The 17,224-nt window shown below is 37.1% G+C and overlaps 1 protein-coding gene across 1 annotated transcript in view; it reads right to left on the reverse strand.

Annotated features, from left to right (window-relative positions):
- Positions 1-9,140, reverse strand: part of sf1 (splicing factor 1) — a 31,369-nt gene extending 22,229 nt beyond the window's left edge. The window contains exons 1-3 of the mRNA XM_028803144.2: positions 8,682-9,140; positions 4,866-4,997; positions 2,670-2,745 (exon numbers count right to left, since the gene is read on the reverse strand). Of these exons, the coding sequence (XP_028658977.1) occupies positions 2,670-2,745; positions 4,866-4,997; positions 8,682-8,955 (482 nt within the window). The 5' untranslated portion in view covers positions 8,956-9,140. The remainder of the gene's footprint in view (positions 1-2,669; positions 2,746-4,865; positions 4,998-8,681) is intronic.
- Between the last annotated feature and the right edge of the window lie 8,084 nt (positions 9,141-17,224).

Genomic DNA, 17,224 nt, shown 5'->3' on the forward strand with positions numbered 1-17,224 from the left:
GGATGGTGAGCATAGAACCCAATTAGAAAGGATAAAGACAATAATATATGCAAGATTCTCAAATCTGCTTAACCTAATTCAAGGTGGAAGTCTGTCGTCTCAAACACGTTTGAACAAGCCCTGGAATGCTAGATCATACCCAGACCCACTTACACACAAAAACACCCCTGCACAGGAAATTTCACCATATCATCTAACATCCACATCTTTGGGGATGAGATGGAAAATTGGAATACAAGGAGAAAAAAAATGCAAACAAAGGAAATGTTACAAACTCTAAGAAGAAATGACCAACCGTACAATCTGAAACAGCAGCACTAACCACTGTGCCACCAAGATAAAGAAACATCAGCATTAAAAAAAAAAAAAAAAAAAAGCCAATAAAAAGCAACTCTATTATAAGCGTGGAAATAAACTAGAAGCTTACATGTTACTGACTTCACAGTGAAGGAAATCTTAAAATGCATAAAGACATTTGTTGAACTTGTTATATATTGTAACAGCATAATAAATACTGCTTTGTTAAATTTACCAATAGTTGTGTTTCAGTGTGTTGATCCTAAAGGTGGTACACTTAAAAAGTACATTTACATTTACAAATTCTATTACGTTGAATAAAAATCCAAGGAGATATTTCTTTCTGTCACTGGCTTCACTATTTGGCATTATTGCATGCAGCTATTAGCATATCTTAAAATTTAATCTATGTACAGTATAAATCAAACCTTACAACTAAAGTATGAGAATTGCTAAAGCATTAAAAGTAACACAGAACTGAAATATGAATAGACAAAAATCATCGAAGCCTGGAGGGGAAAGTCTGCTTGTAACTGCTACAGAATAGGTCTGCCTGTGAAATAGCCATTTGAAAGTTTTGAACTCTCCACACTTGTGCTAGGATTTCAATTACAAAAGTGGATTAAATTGTATTACAAAGTCAAAGATGCTTAAATGAGTTTAATAATTTTCAAGTCAGGATTATTTCTTCACAATCGTGGTATATATTCATTTGCCATATGAAAACTGTGCTCTGAAGTGAAGCATATTTTATAAATAAACAACTAGCCTGGTCTTGTGTTTTAAAGTGTAATGAATGGGCACCTGGGTTCCAATGTGAAAAAAGCATTAAAATTTACTGAATATGACCATTTTTCAAACCAAAAATTTGAGTATTAATCCAGGTCTTGAAATTATACACATACTGCAAAACAGCGTATGTTGTTTTAAAGAGGAAAAAAAGCAAAGATGTATTGTACAAGGTACAATAAAACTCACTTATGTGCGCTTTCCACTAGGCTGCCACTCCTTAAGCTATGTAAAACAAAATGAAACAGGCCAAAAATAGGAAAAGTATAGGAAAAAAAATCCTCATACAATTTTGAGTAATTATCTTTCTGCTATTACAAGAGATGGCAAAACATAATCAAAGAAGCAAAAGTAGGATAAGTAGAATAACTTGGTGAAGAGGGGCTGCCATTATTCCACCCAGACAAGTCACTGGTAGCTGAAAAGCAAGCAAAGTATTCTTACCTTTAGAAAACAGTACAAAGAATCTGTGATAAAATGTACTGTATTATTTCCAGTGTATTTCAGTTGTCAAACTCATGAGTTAGAAATGCACAAGGCACATTTTCTTAAAATTAAAATGTTTGGTACCCCAAAGTACAAGTATTCAGTAAGTTTTAAGACTTGACTTTATATTGGTATCCAAGTACCCATTAGTTCCGTTACAAAATGCAAGAGCAGGCTAGTTTTTTTTTTTTTTTAATTCTATTTTAAAAATATGATTCACTTTAGAACACAAATTTAAGGTTGCAAATTGGTAAGATACAATGATTGCAAAGAAATTAGACTTATCCTTTAAAATTTTACCACAGCTAACTTGATCAGTCAAAATCCCAGGCTTAACATCTTACTCAAATTAAGAAAAGACCAAAGTAATGTAATGTACAAGGTTAATGTGTGTTTATTAAAAAAACTTAAAAAGTACTAAACATTAAATATATATACTGCATTAAAAAAAGAAAAATAACTATCATATGAAAAGTTTTTGCTCACTGCAGCAAAGTGTAACAATATACAAATAATTCATGCTGCAACTTAACAGTTAATCCACAAGAACTAACATTCCATTATGATCTATGAAACATTCAAAACCCTATAGAAATTATTCTGAATAAACATTTAGCCTTTATTAGAATCCAATAATATGCACTTTTTGAAACAGTAATCATTCAAATTAGTATATAAAAAGTCACAACAAAATAATCTTCATTAAGAGGAAAAATAAAAAATAAAAATTTGTAATGGCAAGTATACTCAAAGTCAGCATTTAATAGGATTCACTGCAGCTGAAACCAACATAACTGATTAAGATGACTCCGTAACTGACAGTGTATCACATATTTAGGGGGGCCTTCATATACCTGGGTGCTAAATATGATATTAAACTGAAATTATTGCAATGTAATCCAATTCAAAAACCAATGCTGCTTAAAATATGTTTAGTTAAACTACACTAGTAAAGAATATTTGTACTGATTAATTTACTTCAATTAACACCCAATGGTACTAAATACAACTTGACCGCAAATCTGCTCATTGCTTACTTGCCGGTTTAAAAAAAAAAAAAGTTAAATACTGTGCGCGGGTTAAAAGCTTTGCCCAACCTGTCCTCAGGGTTAGGAGGGATTCCCAGGTCTCCTGTACGCAGTTTACGAGTCAGGTCTTCAATCTGCAGTTGGACTGGAAGAAATCAGGTTAGGAAAGAAAACAAGGATGGAAGAAAAGATATGGTTACCAAGAAAAAAAAACTAATTAAAGGTTAACAAATGCACAGTATTAACTTTTTAAAAATATCTGCTTACAAGAAGGTGCATTTACTTACATAATATCCTTCATATAGCCAAATACATTTTTACAAACACTCTTATATGACAGCTACTTTACCCTGCTAAGGAAAAAAAAATTCTGACCAAAACCCAGATTTTCAGCTATAAAAGCAGAAATCTTGTTTTCATTAGCAAATACAAAAAAAAAAACAAATTATGAAATCATATTAGATAATGGAGCATAAACTTTAGACTATTGGTGTAAAGCTTAATTATGAAAGCATCTTAAGTATACTGATAAAACTTTTTTTCAATTCTTCTAAACAGGCTAAAAGATACTATTTACAATGCAAAAATGATCCAGCTGAAATATATCAATCAATTGTTAACTGTTTAAAAGCATCTAAAGCAATCTTTTCCCATACAAAAGTTTTGTAAATGTCCAAACAAATAAGTACAAGCTGAAAGGATAAAAACAATTTAGTTTTAAAAAGTGTCATTTTAAAACTGCAAAATGCCAATTAAGAAATGCTTCTAAGTTTACATACCAAAAAACGAGCAGCCATTACCAAAAATCAGAAATACTTCACAATACAACCCCACAAAAATACCACTTTCCTAAATGAATTTTGATGTAATCATTTTCTAAAAAGGAGACAATGAGCTTCTAGTGCCAAAGAATGATTCTTCTTTATCAACTAAGCAAATGACTAGTTGGCATTGTTTTTTATATATATATATAAAAAAAAATAATTAAACCCTGCATATTCAGAATTGCACAACCTTTTCTTCATAGTGTCAGGTAAAAAGGAAAGCAACAAAAGCATTGCCCAGTGCAAATGGAGGATGGATGGATGTCACCAAACTTGGTTCTCCATGCAACATGCTGACAGAAACAGCAAAAACACTAATTCTAACCTTGATAAAATGAAGAAAAACTGAAATGTTAAGATCACAGACAAGCTCTACATTCAGCCCACTCTATAACCTTTTAGCCTTTGCAGTGTTTAACTCAATCCTTTCAGGAAAAAAAATGTATACAAACAAAATGAAATGCATATGCCAAACATTTGCAGCACCGTGAACAGTTACACTATTTAAAAAAAAACAAAACAAAAAAAAAAAAAAAAAGTCAACAAGGAAGAATGCCAATCAAACCAGAAAATGTCTCCAGGGTTATCAACAGTGGTTAGGTTTGTTCTTTACAGAAAGCTTTCCGCAATTGCTAATGGATGCCCAATGATGGTATGCAAACCCCTATAAAAAATTCCAGTTAAAAATGCAGCATCACCTTTTAGTTAAACATTTTCAAAAATATTCTAAAAACAGTAATTCTGGCTTTGTTAGTAAGAACATATTACAATGAACTCTGACCTTGAAGTACCTTTTCCTCTCAAACTGCGATACATGCCAAGTGGCAGTATTTTCAAAAACATTATAGTTAAAAAAAAAAAACAAAAAAAAAAAAACGCTCTGCTAGAGGGTGCAAAATAATTGATAGAAACAAAATAAAAGCAGAGTTAAATTAGTAGTAGTTAGAGAAAAGGTTTTGGTACAAAGCCAGGAAAATGGGAATCAAGGTAATAAGCATAAGAAAGGACAGCAAACAATCTGCATACTGTTTAATTGCACCTCTTTTTTTGTTTTTAATTCAAGTTCAAGTATGTGTTGATGAACATTTAAGTTGCAACCAAGGATGACTTGGATTGGAGGGAGTGTTAAGGTTTAAAAAAAATTAAAAATCAAAATAATTCTGCAACTTTGAGTAAACGTTCTTACTAAGAAAGATCCTTTGGATTTAATTGACACTGCACAAATATAAAACAGAAATAATCTACAAAATGCTTAAAATACAAGAGAAACCCAAAACAATATATTTAACATTGGTATATGGATGATGCACCTTCAGCAGAATACATTCATATACTAGTTTCAGTTGTGTACATATTTTTTTTTCTTTTTAAATATAAAAACACACCACAAAAAGCATTAATACATAAACCACATTTGTAAAATAATTTTAAAAACAATTACCTATATATGCTCGCTCTTGTTCACGAGTGAGCCCTGGTGGAATTACTGTAGGCATTCCAGGAATCACCGTTTTCTGATCTGGAGTTTCACTGCTCCAGCGGCTTCTTTTTCTTGATTTTTTCTGATTGTAATCTGAAGCACAAGTATTGGAGACTTAGACTTTTAACTTGCAAACTTGTTAACTATTACAAAAATCTACAGGGAACAAAAACATTTTGCGGCATTAAAACAAAAACATTTTTCGGCATTAAATATCTATGCATTCATTTTTTAATCCTGCTTAAGTGAATTTTATGACAACAGTGGGATAAACAACATAACGTACATTGTAAATTAATTACACAATGCACAAAAATTGGCAGACAAGTGATGTGTACCGTAACATAGTATTTTGACTGAAACAAACAAAAAATAAAAGCATGATGCCGTGCAACATTAAAAGCAAAGTAAACGATTATATCCTTCTTGAACCATCACTTAAGAATAAAGTGCCAAAATCTTATGTCTTGGTTTAAAAAGGGAAATGTTTGTCTCCATTTTCACCTTGCATCCACACTACCCCAGCATTTTTTATTGACAAAAACACTTCTGACAACTCTCTCCAAAGCCAGAGACCTTTGAAACCATTCAACAAACTGCTGTGCCATTTCTCTGTGGACAGGCGAAAATGAAGATTTCTGATAGATCTTGCTTATTATGCCTCACTCCCTTATGGGTCATCCTTTTCAGAAGAAACATGCCACAAGATGGGAGCTCAATACTATACAGCTGAATGAAATTGACACGAAAGACGTTCTTCTGACTGTGCAACAATCCATCTCCTTTATGAGAGCCAATATGATCTTGCAGCAATTCTCCTATTACATGTAAAATGACGGCAAATGAGGCTGAAATTTGAGCCAATTCAAAAAATGGTCAAAAAAAACTGCAAAGCAGGAATAAAACTGTGGAAAAAAAATCTAACAGTGCATCCCTGGTCTAAGATATCTATGCTGAATGAATATCAAATGTAGGTGGAAAAATTGCATTTTTGGGCATTTTATTATACAATATCTTTTGTAAAACAAATGAAAATGCTAGCATGGACAGTGACCATTTTCATTTAAAAATGCCTTTTTTTATGAAAATATAGTGTGAATATAGCCTAAATGGCTTGATAAATATCACTGCTGAAGAGAGATTAAAGCAAAAAAGGAAAACAAGTTCAGTGATGTGTAAGTAATATACCACAAATCAGAGTAAACTGAAAATATTTCCTACAGGAAAATATTTCATTTAACAGACTGCATCAGATGGAAACACAGGGAAAGTAAAACACAAGTGTCATGAATGCGGAGTTTGCAAACTGAGAATTCCTAAAGAACATCTGCACAAATGCCCACAATGTCTTCTCTCTTGGACTTTACTAACATTACTTAAAAATAGTTTAAACTTATGAATGTTGTTTAGGCAGAAACCAAAAAAAGAATAAAAAGGCCCCTAAAATGTACACATCAATGTCACTTTTTCGATTGTTTTTTTTGAAGCTAGTGATTGTCAAACTAACAATAGCATGACCTAACCAAGATATGAAAGCAAAGAAAACTTACTATGCATTTCACAGCTTATGCATGTAAAATGTATTTCATATCACACATTTTCTTACCGACTCCATTATCTGCACATAGGTTTTGCTTAGTACACCTGGAACTGACAGACTCTAAAGTTTGACTACCCACGATTCAATATGAACCCTGTTTGCACTGTGGGAGCAGCAGGAAATTTCTTAGACAGATGCAGTAACCAACAACAAGGGATTATAAAATTTCACTCTGTAAAGTGTGACATTTACACACATTTCCTGCCCCACTAAAATCCTCAAAAATGTATCTTATGTAAACATCAAGATCGGAGGCTCTAAAGTTCAGTCCTGAGGACCCCATGTGGCTGGAGGTTTTTGTCCATTTCTTCTCTTAATCACACTAAAGTACTTGCTTCTTTCAGAGTCACTTATGCTAGTGTTTCCTCTACTCATTAAGCTTCAGCATTTACATACAATTAAGAAAACAAACGTCACATAAAAACTGAATTAAAAACATCGGGAGTGGTCTCCCCTAGACTTTCTCGTATACTCAGATATGGGGATGGATATTTGAGGAGTAAACCGCAAGTCAATTCATTTATTTTAATATGTGTATTAAAGAACCATCAACAACAAATCAACGTATGGAACACTACTATAAAAGTAAAGTTGAATAAATCGGACTCTGCAGCTGCAAGAACAAATGGTAAAGTACCACTTCCGGTTACCGGAAATGGACCGAAAGTTTATAGAAATCTACGTTTTGTACCGAATACTTGTATGCAAAACTTGGTTGACCTAGGTGTAAGCATACTCAAGTTATCGTGTTTACACACACACGATTCCAAAATTGGTATTTGGGGACTCGGGGATGTCTAAAACGTCGGGATTCATCAAAATCTTGACATCGAATATTTGGACGATTACAATACTTCCCCTAAACTTAGCATACGAGAAAGTAAAAACTAAAGCATTTAAAGAAAACATACACATATGTCTTAATTTCCTGTAAATGTACATCTGACAGGGCTGCTCTTTTCCATATGAAAAATAAAGGGGGAAAAACGGGCCAGCTATTTAAAAAATGAGATCGACTAATGGTAAAAATAAATGACTGACAACAAAATCCTGCAGCCACGGGGGGCTCCGCAAAATTGAACTTAAAAAGCCCCGCACAAAAGTACAATATTCGAAAAAGGTTGTCTTTCCCGCCAACCTGGACAAAATTAAACAAGCCAGTTTGCTCGAGTCTGGAAGTGCGAACGAAACACAGGTATGTTGTCCCTTCTAGATGCGCTGAAGTTAGTCTCTCAACACAAAGAAACTTGCTATGGTTCAAATGAAGCGGTATGATTAGCTTATGTGAAGTGGCGTGTTCTGCGATCGCCATTTTGTCTTGGTCACATGATCGATTGACGGGCCTAGGGCCTATATTCCAAAGATACTCAATTACCATTAAATTAATTCCCTATTATATTAGAGTACTCGACAGGATTATGGTCCATCTGTGCAAGATCGGAAAGCCCAAGTTCAACGTGCACACCGACAGAACGTCCTGATCCCACCTGTGCCACGTTCCACTGTCATAAGCTCGCTAGCCTAACACGAATGGCGCGTGTCTCCTTACACTCATCTAGCCACTTTACAGAATTTAAACGGTATGCTGGCGAAATCAGACCGGCCCTTGGTGGCTATGAATAAACAGTTCAAAATGTGATGCTGTTACAGTAACTAATTAGCGTGCAGTGTGTAAACCTAAGCACAAAAAAACGCAACGTTCAAAATGTCCGTACTACACTCTTTACACTTAATCAACCAACTGTTTTACATCAATATACATTTTTTGATTGACGGTTTACGATCGTCAAAAACCAACATATATAAATTTACTTAATAAACCCACACAACATTCAAATAAACCTTCATTTTATACGCCCCTTCCCCCATCGAGCTGCTATGAGAACGTTGTCAAATTTTACACGCTAAATGAATCACTTTTGCTTCACTGTTGACCATTCTCTAACACAATGAAAACCATTTTAAATAAACACAAATTAACACAGTACTTCATCTGCCTACGATAGGTGACCTAGCGTTACTGTCCTATCACTTAAACATCACCACTTAATAGTATTAATGATATAATGAGAGTGTGGTTTGCTAAACAGAAGCTTCTAAATCCTTATATATCTGACTCTACATGATAATGCATGCAACTACGCGTAACAGAGACAACGCCATTGTTTCATACTCACCTCCAGCTACACCCTGCGCGGAGCCCCCAATTCCTTGTTGTTGCTGCAGTGGCGGCTGATAGCTGCCTCCCGATGGTGGCGGATACTGATGCCCGGTTGAAAAACCAACTGGCGGAGGTAGTGGTGGTTGCTGGAAAGGCGGTGGTGGTGGATAGGGAACTGGAGGTACCGGAGGAGCCATCATTCCGGCGCCAGGTCCTGCTTCAAAACCGCGTTTCGCACCGATACTCGGATGCAGTTTCCCTAGTGGGGTCGCGTTTGCTCCTGTCGCCATTTGACCCCCTCGGTTATAGAAATCAAACTCCTTTAAATTTCGTTCAAATTTAAAAAGTAAACAAGAAGAGCGTTTTTAATGAGAAAAATACGAAAGGTAACTAATTTAAATTACTTGTAAAAAATTTCTTTCTTTCCAGAACTTTCTTCTCAGCGATAGATCAGCATGGCGACGCAACTTGCACAATGGGAAAGACAGACACTCAACGTCGATACCCATTGGCTGCCGTATATGTCCATTAAACCCAAACGGCATTATTATTGGTTCATCTAAAACATGACGTCTCTTCCTTTGGCTTATGGAAATGAGACGCAAGGGATTGACCTTGTCAATCAAGTCAACTTTCATTCCCTATTGGATATCTGATAGATTCCCGCGGTTGAAGAAAGTATAAAGAGGTGGACCCTACATAATTTTGATAACCATTACAAAAATCTAACTCAAGCATCCATTTTGAAGTCTGTCGTGGAAATGGGTTTTGCGTGTGGGTGGGATGTACTTGTCATGGGTTCTAATAGTCAAAGTGAATGCAATTAGTTGTACACTTGAAAGGGTATTTGATCTTTAGGGCACATATATTTATGAAGATGCCAATGCACATACAGTTTTGTTGAAAGTTCAATTTAAATTGTGAAGTGAAAGAATATAGAATGGTTTTGAAAGCCATTCCCTCAGCTTTGGCTCATATTGTGAATTTCCCCTTGGGATTAATAAAGTATCTATCTATCTGTAAAGTTAAAATGGTACAGTATATTATACAGCGCCTTTATTAAAGACTTTGTCGCTAGAAAACAGGGTTTTTTAGACAAAAATTACAACAATAAAATTAATTTATATAACCTTCAGTAAAAGAGGTCGTATTTTGAAAGATTATAATACAAGTGTTTCTAACAACAAAGGTAGAACAGAAATCTTTTTCTGTTGCCATAAAATTGAAAAAAGTGGTTTCAAAATTGTGAACAACATATAAAAAGTATTTACTGAATTAGAAGTGTTCATGTTATTATTGTACAACTTTGGATTTTTTTGGCATTTTTTGAGACTGATAACGGAAAACAACTCTTTAATGTCAAAGGGAAACCGATCTCTGCAAAATAGTCTAAATGGATTCCGAATCTAAATTACAAAATAATTGATTACATTTAAGTATGCACCCCCATCAAGTCATTATTTAGTAGATGCTTCTTTGGCGGCCATGATAGCCTTGACTAAGTTTCCTATTCTTCTCAGCAAAACTGGTCAAGCATTGTCAGATTGCATGGGGATTGTGAGTGAACAGCCATTAAGTCCAACCATACATTTTCAATTGAACTGAGATCTGGACTCTCAATTGAACACTCCAGGGCATTAACCTTGTTGTTTTTAAGTAAGTAAGTCTGCCTGCCTGCCTGCCTGCCTGCCTGCCTGCCTGCCTGCCTGCCTGCCTGCCTTCCTTCCTTCCTTCCTTCCTTCCTTCATTCATTCATTCATTCATTCATTCATTCATTCATTCATTGTGTAGGTTAGGCCGCAATGTTGACATGCCATCAAGTTGGTATTTATATTGCAATCAACTGAACCCCTTTGAACTATAGACAGGTGGTCACCAATGAACTCATTATGTGACATCTAAAACCAATTGGTTACACTAATGAGGATTTAGGTGTGTCATATTAGAGGGTGTGAATAAATTAAAAGTTTAGTGTGTGAATTTATATTCATTTTCACTTTTAAAAATAATGCTTCTCAGTGGTGCTTAATGGTTCTTTACTGGGTCATGTGGTTACTCATAGAACCACTGCTTGACCAGGCACCATTTTATTCTGGGAAGGGTTCTTTGCATATGGAGTTGTTTTTTGTGCTTTGTAAAACTTTCTAATATGCAGAAAAAAATCATGAGCTACTGATATTTCACAAATCTGATACCATCGATTCATGGTTATTCACTGTATGGTGTCTGTTAAGATCTAAATAAAGAAAAGTTCTTTCTGGAACCTTCATGTGGATGGATCTTTTGGGAACCAACAAAGGTCTCCATATGGCATCCTTCTGAAGAACCACTCTGACACCTTTATTTTTAAGAGTGTTCTTAGTATACTTTATGCAGGTTTGCTATAATTCTTCCAGAATGATAAAAATGTAAAACACTTTTTTTTAGTATTTTTTCAACATAATTCAAAGTTTTACGTATAATATCATAAAGATCAAGTTTAAATATATGTATTAATACAAAAACGTAAACTAAAACATTGAAAAAAGACATCATATAATAATATTCTCATAATGGTAGAAATGGAATAGATTAGAAAATGTCCCAAATAATATAAAACATTACCCAAAGTTAAGTAGTATAGTTATGAGATTTTTCTTTAAAGAAAACAATATCCTTTAAATAAAAATTTTTAAAAATCAAATAACCGAAGTAGACATTTTCTATTAGGTTTCTGCAGAGAGAGTTAAAGGAAGGTGTTGAACTTCTTCTGTTTGTGAATTACAAAATGTGCAATCAATATTGATATTCAGAAATATTTTACTTATAAAGGTATTAACTGGGTACATTTCATAAAGAATTTTATGTTGGATTTCACAAACCTTTGGTCTTCTTCTTTCGGCTGCTCCCGTTAGGGGTTGCCACAGCGGATCATCTTCTTCCATATCTTTCTGTCCTCTGCATCTTGTTCTGTTACACCCATCACCTGATAACCTCTCTCACCACATCCATAAACCTTCTCTTCTTCTCTTTTTCTCTTGCCTGGCAGCTCTATCCTTAGCATCCTTCTCCCAATATACTCAGCATCTCTCCTCTGCACATGTCCAAACCAACGCAATCTCGCCTCTCTGACTTTGTCTCCCAACCGTCCAACCTGAGCTGACCCTCTAATATACTCATTTCTAATCCTATCCATCCTTGTCACACCCAATGCAAAGCTTAGCATCTTTAACTGTGCCACCTCCAGCTCTGTCTCCTGCTTTCTGGTCAGTGCCACCGTCTCCAACCCATATAACATAGCTGGTCTCACTACCGTCCTGTAGACCTTGCCTTTCACTCTTGCTGATATCCGTCTGTTACAAATCACTCCTGACACTCTTCTCCACCCATTCCACCCTGCCTGAACTCTCTTTTTCACCTCTCTTCCACAATCCCCATTACTCTGTACTGTTGATTTAAACTCATCCACCTTCGCCAACTCTACTCCTTGCATCCTCACCATTCCACTGACCTCCCTCTCGTTTACACACATGCATTCTGCCTTGTTCCTACTGACCTTCATTCCTCTACTCTCTAGAGCATAGCTCCACCTCTCCAGGGTCTCCTCAACCTGCTCCCTACTATCGCTACAGATCACAAAGTCATCAGCAAACATCATAGTCCACGGGGACTCCTGTCTAATCTCGTCTGTCAACCTGTCCATCATCACTGCATATAAGAAAGGGCTTAGAGCCGATCCCTGATGTAATCCCACCTCCACCTTGAATGCATCCGTCACTCCTACCACAGACCTCACCACAGTAACACTTCCCTCGTACATATCCTGTACAACTCTTACATACTTCTCTGCCACTCCCGACTTCCGTATATAATACCACAGCTCCTCTCGAGGCACCCTGTCATATGCTTTCTCCAGGTCCATAAAGACACAATGCAACTCCTTCTGGCCTTCTCTATACTTCTCTAGCAACACCCTCAGAGCAAACATCACATCTGTGGTGCTCTTTCTTGGCATGAAACCATACTGCTGCTCACTAATCATCACCTCACTTCTTAACCTAGCTTCCACTACTCTTTCCCATAACTTCATGCTGTGGTTCATCAATTTTATCCCCCTTATTCTTAAATATCGGCACCAGTACACTTCTTCTCCAGTCCTCAGGCATCCTCTCACTTTCCAAGATTCCATTAAACAATCTGGTTAAAAACTCCACTGCCATCTCTCCTAAACACCTCCATGCTTCCATAGGTATGTCATCTGGACAAACGGCCTTTCCATTTTTCATCCTCTTCATAGCTGTCCTTACTTCCTCCTTGCTAATCCGTTGCACTTCCTGATTCACTATCTCCACATCATCCAACCTCTTCTCTCTCTCGTTCTCTTCATTCATAAGCCTCTCAAAGTACTCTTTCCATCTGCTCAACACACTCTCCTCGTTTGTGAGTACGTTTCCATCTTTATCCTTTATTACCCTAACCTGCTGCACTTCTTTCCCAGCTCGGTCCCTCTGTCTAGCCATTCGGTACAGGTCCTTTTCTCCCTCCTTAGTGTCCAACCTCTCATACAACTCATCATACGCTTTTTCTTTAGCCTTCGCCACCTCTCTCTTCACCTTGCGCCTTATCTCCTTGTACTCTTGTATACTTTCTGTATCTCTCTGACTATCCCACTTCTTCTTTGCCATCCTCTTCCTCTGTATACTCTCCTGTACTTCCCCATTCCACCACCAGGTTTCCTTTTCCTCCTTCCTCTGTCCCGATGTCATGCCAAGCACCCTTCTTGCTGTCACCCTTACTACATCTGCTGTAGTTTCCCAACTGTCTGGCAATTCTTCACTACCACCCAGTGCCTGTCTCACCTTCTCCCTAAACTCAACCTTGCAATCTTCCTTTTTCAACTTACACCATTTGATCCTTGGCTCTGCTCTCACTCTCTTCCTCTTCTTGATCTCCAACGTCATCCTACAGCCCACCATCCTATGCTGCTTAACTATACTTTCCCCTGCCACTACTTTGCAGTCTTCAATCTCCTTCAGATTGACTCTTCTGCATAGGATGTAATCTACCTGTGTGAATCTTCCTCCACTCTTGTACGTCACCCTATGTTCCTCCCTCTTCCCTCTTTCAGCCATGTCCATCTTTTTGGCAAAATCCACTATCCTCTGACCTTCTTCATTCCTCTCCTTGACACCATACCTACCCATCACCTCCTCGTCTCCTCTGTTCCCTTCACCAACATGTCCATTGAAATCCGCTCCAATCACCACTTTCTGTCCCTTGGATACACTGTTCATCACTTCATCCAACTCACTCCAAAAATCTTCTTTCTCATCCATTGCACACCCAACCTGCAGGGTATATGCACTAACAACATTCATCATCACACCTCCAATTTCCAGCTTCATAATCATTACTCTGTCTGACACTCTTTTCACTTCCAGAACGCTCTTGACATACTGTTCCTTCAGAATAACCCCTACTCCATTTCTCCTCCTATCCACACCATTATAGAACAATTTGAATCCACCTCCGATCCCCCTGGCCTTACTCCCTTTCCATTTAGTCTCTTGCACGCACAATATATCAACCTTCCTTCTCTCCATCATATCGGCTAATTCTCTCTCCTTACCAGTCACTACCAACATTCAAAGTTCCTCCCCTCAGTTGCACTCTCTTTACCTTCCTCCTCTCCTCCTGCCTCCGGACACGTCTCCCCCCTCTTCTTCTCCTTCTTCTTCTTCTTCAGCCAACAGTAGCCCAATTTCTGCCACACCCTGTTGACTAACAGTACTGGTGGTGGTCGTTGTTAACCCGGGGCTCGACCTATCCGGTATGGAAATTTGTATTGTTGTCTGCATAATGATTTGGCAACATTTTACACCGGTTGCCCTTCCTGACGTAACCCTCCCCATTTATCCAGGCTTGGTAACAACACAAAGAAACACACTGGTTTGTGCATCCCCTGTGGCTGGGTTTTCACAAACCTTTGGTAACATAGCATATTGTGATTCTTAGAAATTAACCAAGATTTCTGACTATCAATTATATTTTTAATAATCACACCCCATAAACTATACAGTTTGGCATTAATTTGATTTAACAAAGAGCTATAAATCCTGATACATACATTATTAAATGTCTGTTCTGATAAATGGATTGGGAAAGCTTGGGTAATTGTATGATAATGCTTTTATAAATACAACAGTGAAGATCACAGCATCGTTGGCAAAGTCAAGATCAGTGAATCTTTCTTCACCAACAGATGCCCCACAGCCACTGGACCCCATGACCCTGCCCAACACCCAGTTGATGCAAGCATTGAACAAAGTAGGAGCAGGAACACACCCCTGACAAACCCCAGAATTAACTGGGAAAAATGCAGAGGCTCTACCTCCATTCTGCACAGCACTCACAGTACCAGTGTACAGGCTGGCCATGATATTGAGCTACTTTGGGAGAATACTGAGAAGTCTCAGGATGTCCCACACGGAGGCTCTAACAACTGAGTCACTTTATGAAAATTGACATAGGCTGAGAACCCTCAGTGCCAGGACACGGTCAATGGTAGACTTCTTAGGCGTAAAACCAGACTGCTTCACTCGCTGGTAGGTGACCAAGTGATAACAGATCCTATTGAGGATGACACTAGCAAGAACCTTACCTGGCACTAACAGCTGTGTTTATCCCCCTGTAGTTGTCACAGTCCAGGTGGTCACCTTTCCCTTTCCAGATTGGGACACGTTTTCCAGTCAGTTGGGATGTTTACAAAACATATCAGAAAAGATCACACTTCCAAGAAGATGAAATGTGAATAAATACCTAAACATTTGCACCATCCATCCTGTTCTAAGCCGCTGATCCAGTTATCAAGAGGAGACAACCCTCAGCTGATTTCAGAAGCACTGGGCACAAGACAAAGCCAACCCGTGACCCTTGAAAGTGCAATGCGGCAGCGTAGATGATTGATCTCCAGTAAGCCCTAAAACGGGGTACTCATGGTCCTGGAGGACTAATTAGATCCCATTTATTTACTACCGAAGAAATTATGTTTTTTGGGCATAGTTTGGGCAAATTGTTTGTTACAATTCAGAATACTTATTTGGATGTAGGTTTTAATTGTTAGTTGTTTTCTTAACCATCCATCAGTTAATAATGAGGTGCAAATGACAAAGGAACCACCAGTGAACCTCCAGCTAACGTGCCTCCATTGAAACCTGTGGATATGCATCACAAACTATCTGTGTTAATACAATGTTTTGAAAGACATGAAAGAAAAGGGAAGGACCAAAACATTTTGTATAAATAAACCACAAAACAGATGGATAATGTTCTCAGAAAACTAAAAATCTATAAAGTGATACAGAGTTGTCTTGTAAGAGTGAAAGCACTAACAAGACATATAATTAAATACCAAGTTTCATTACCTGTTAGGCCTGGTTTCTAACTATGAAACTGGTTGGAATGAAAACCTGAACCCACTGTGGATCATAGCTGAGTACCTTTGTCCTAAAACAATAATGTACAATGATACTAAGATTTAAGAAGTTTATGAATCATTGATCTATCCTTTGTATAAACCCCTTAATTGAATTTTTAGGTTTATAAAGTTTAAAACATAACTTTACACTCATTGTCTCAGACTAATACCCCCAATCCAGACATGCTTTTAGAATGGCAGTGACGCATCTATAGGCAGTGTAGATGGGGCAGTTGCACCAAGGCTTATAGGGTGACTACATGGTTGTTTTTTTCACGAGGCTTCATTGTTAACAAGCTTGCCTACCTGACATCCATGAAAAGGTGAATGGTGTTGTTATTCCCAATAGGTGCTACAAATCAATGAAGGTGCCATATACTGTATGCTTTGTCAGCCCCTCAGCTAATGACTGCCTTCTGGGCACCAAAAAGCACATTTAATACTCTGCAGTTGCAGTTTTGTATGCCCATTTGTTGTATGTCATTTTTACTTTTGCAATGTTAGTTATTAAATTGTGTTAAGTTATTGCTTTTGGAGCTTTCTTCTGGTTGACTGCAATTGCAGGTTTGGGTCATGTTTTGGGATTGTCTTTCATTATTTCACCGCAATCTACTTCTGTTCTTATGTGGACATTTTGGTATAGTGCGCTACCTAAAAATATAATAGTCATGAAACTGCAAGCAGATACAAAGCCAGCAGTAGTGGATGCATATTACATGCATCTGAAAGAGATTTTTGCCACAAGCAGACATCTCTTTGGTGTAACAAAGATCAGATTTTTTACAAACAGAAGACCACTTGTTGGAATCGTAAAGTTGTCAATACACCTGTGAACGTTTTTAGTCATTTTTTTCAAACATGTAGACATCGCTGAGACTACACTTACATAGGCCTCCATTTCACAGAGTGTCGGGAAAGATAGCTTTCACCTTGGTAAATAAGACAAAACAGATTGAATCACCAATATTGTGGCATTTAAAGTTCATGCTGTTTTTCATAGCTGAATAAATACCCCGGTAAATGTATTACTAAGAGAAGCTGTCAATGTTTTGCAGATATACCACCTAATGCCCACTTCACCAATGTTTAGCATATGTTCTAAC

This window comes from Erpetoichthys calabaricus, chromosome 1, assembly GCF_900747795.2.
Source record: "Erpetoichthys calabaricus chromosome 1, fErpCal1.3, whole genome shotgun sequence".
Taxonomy (NCBI): domain Eukaryota; kingdom Metazoa; phylum Chordata; class Cladistia; order Polypteriformes; family Polypteridae; genus Erpetoichthys; species Erpetoichthys calabaricus.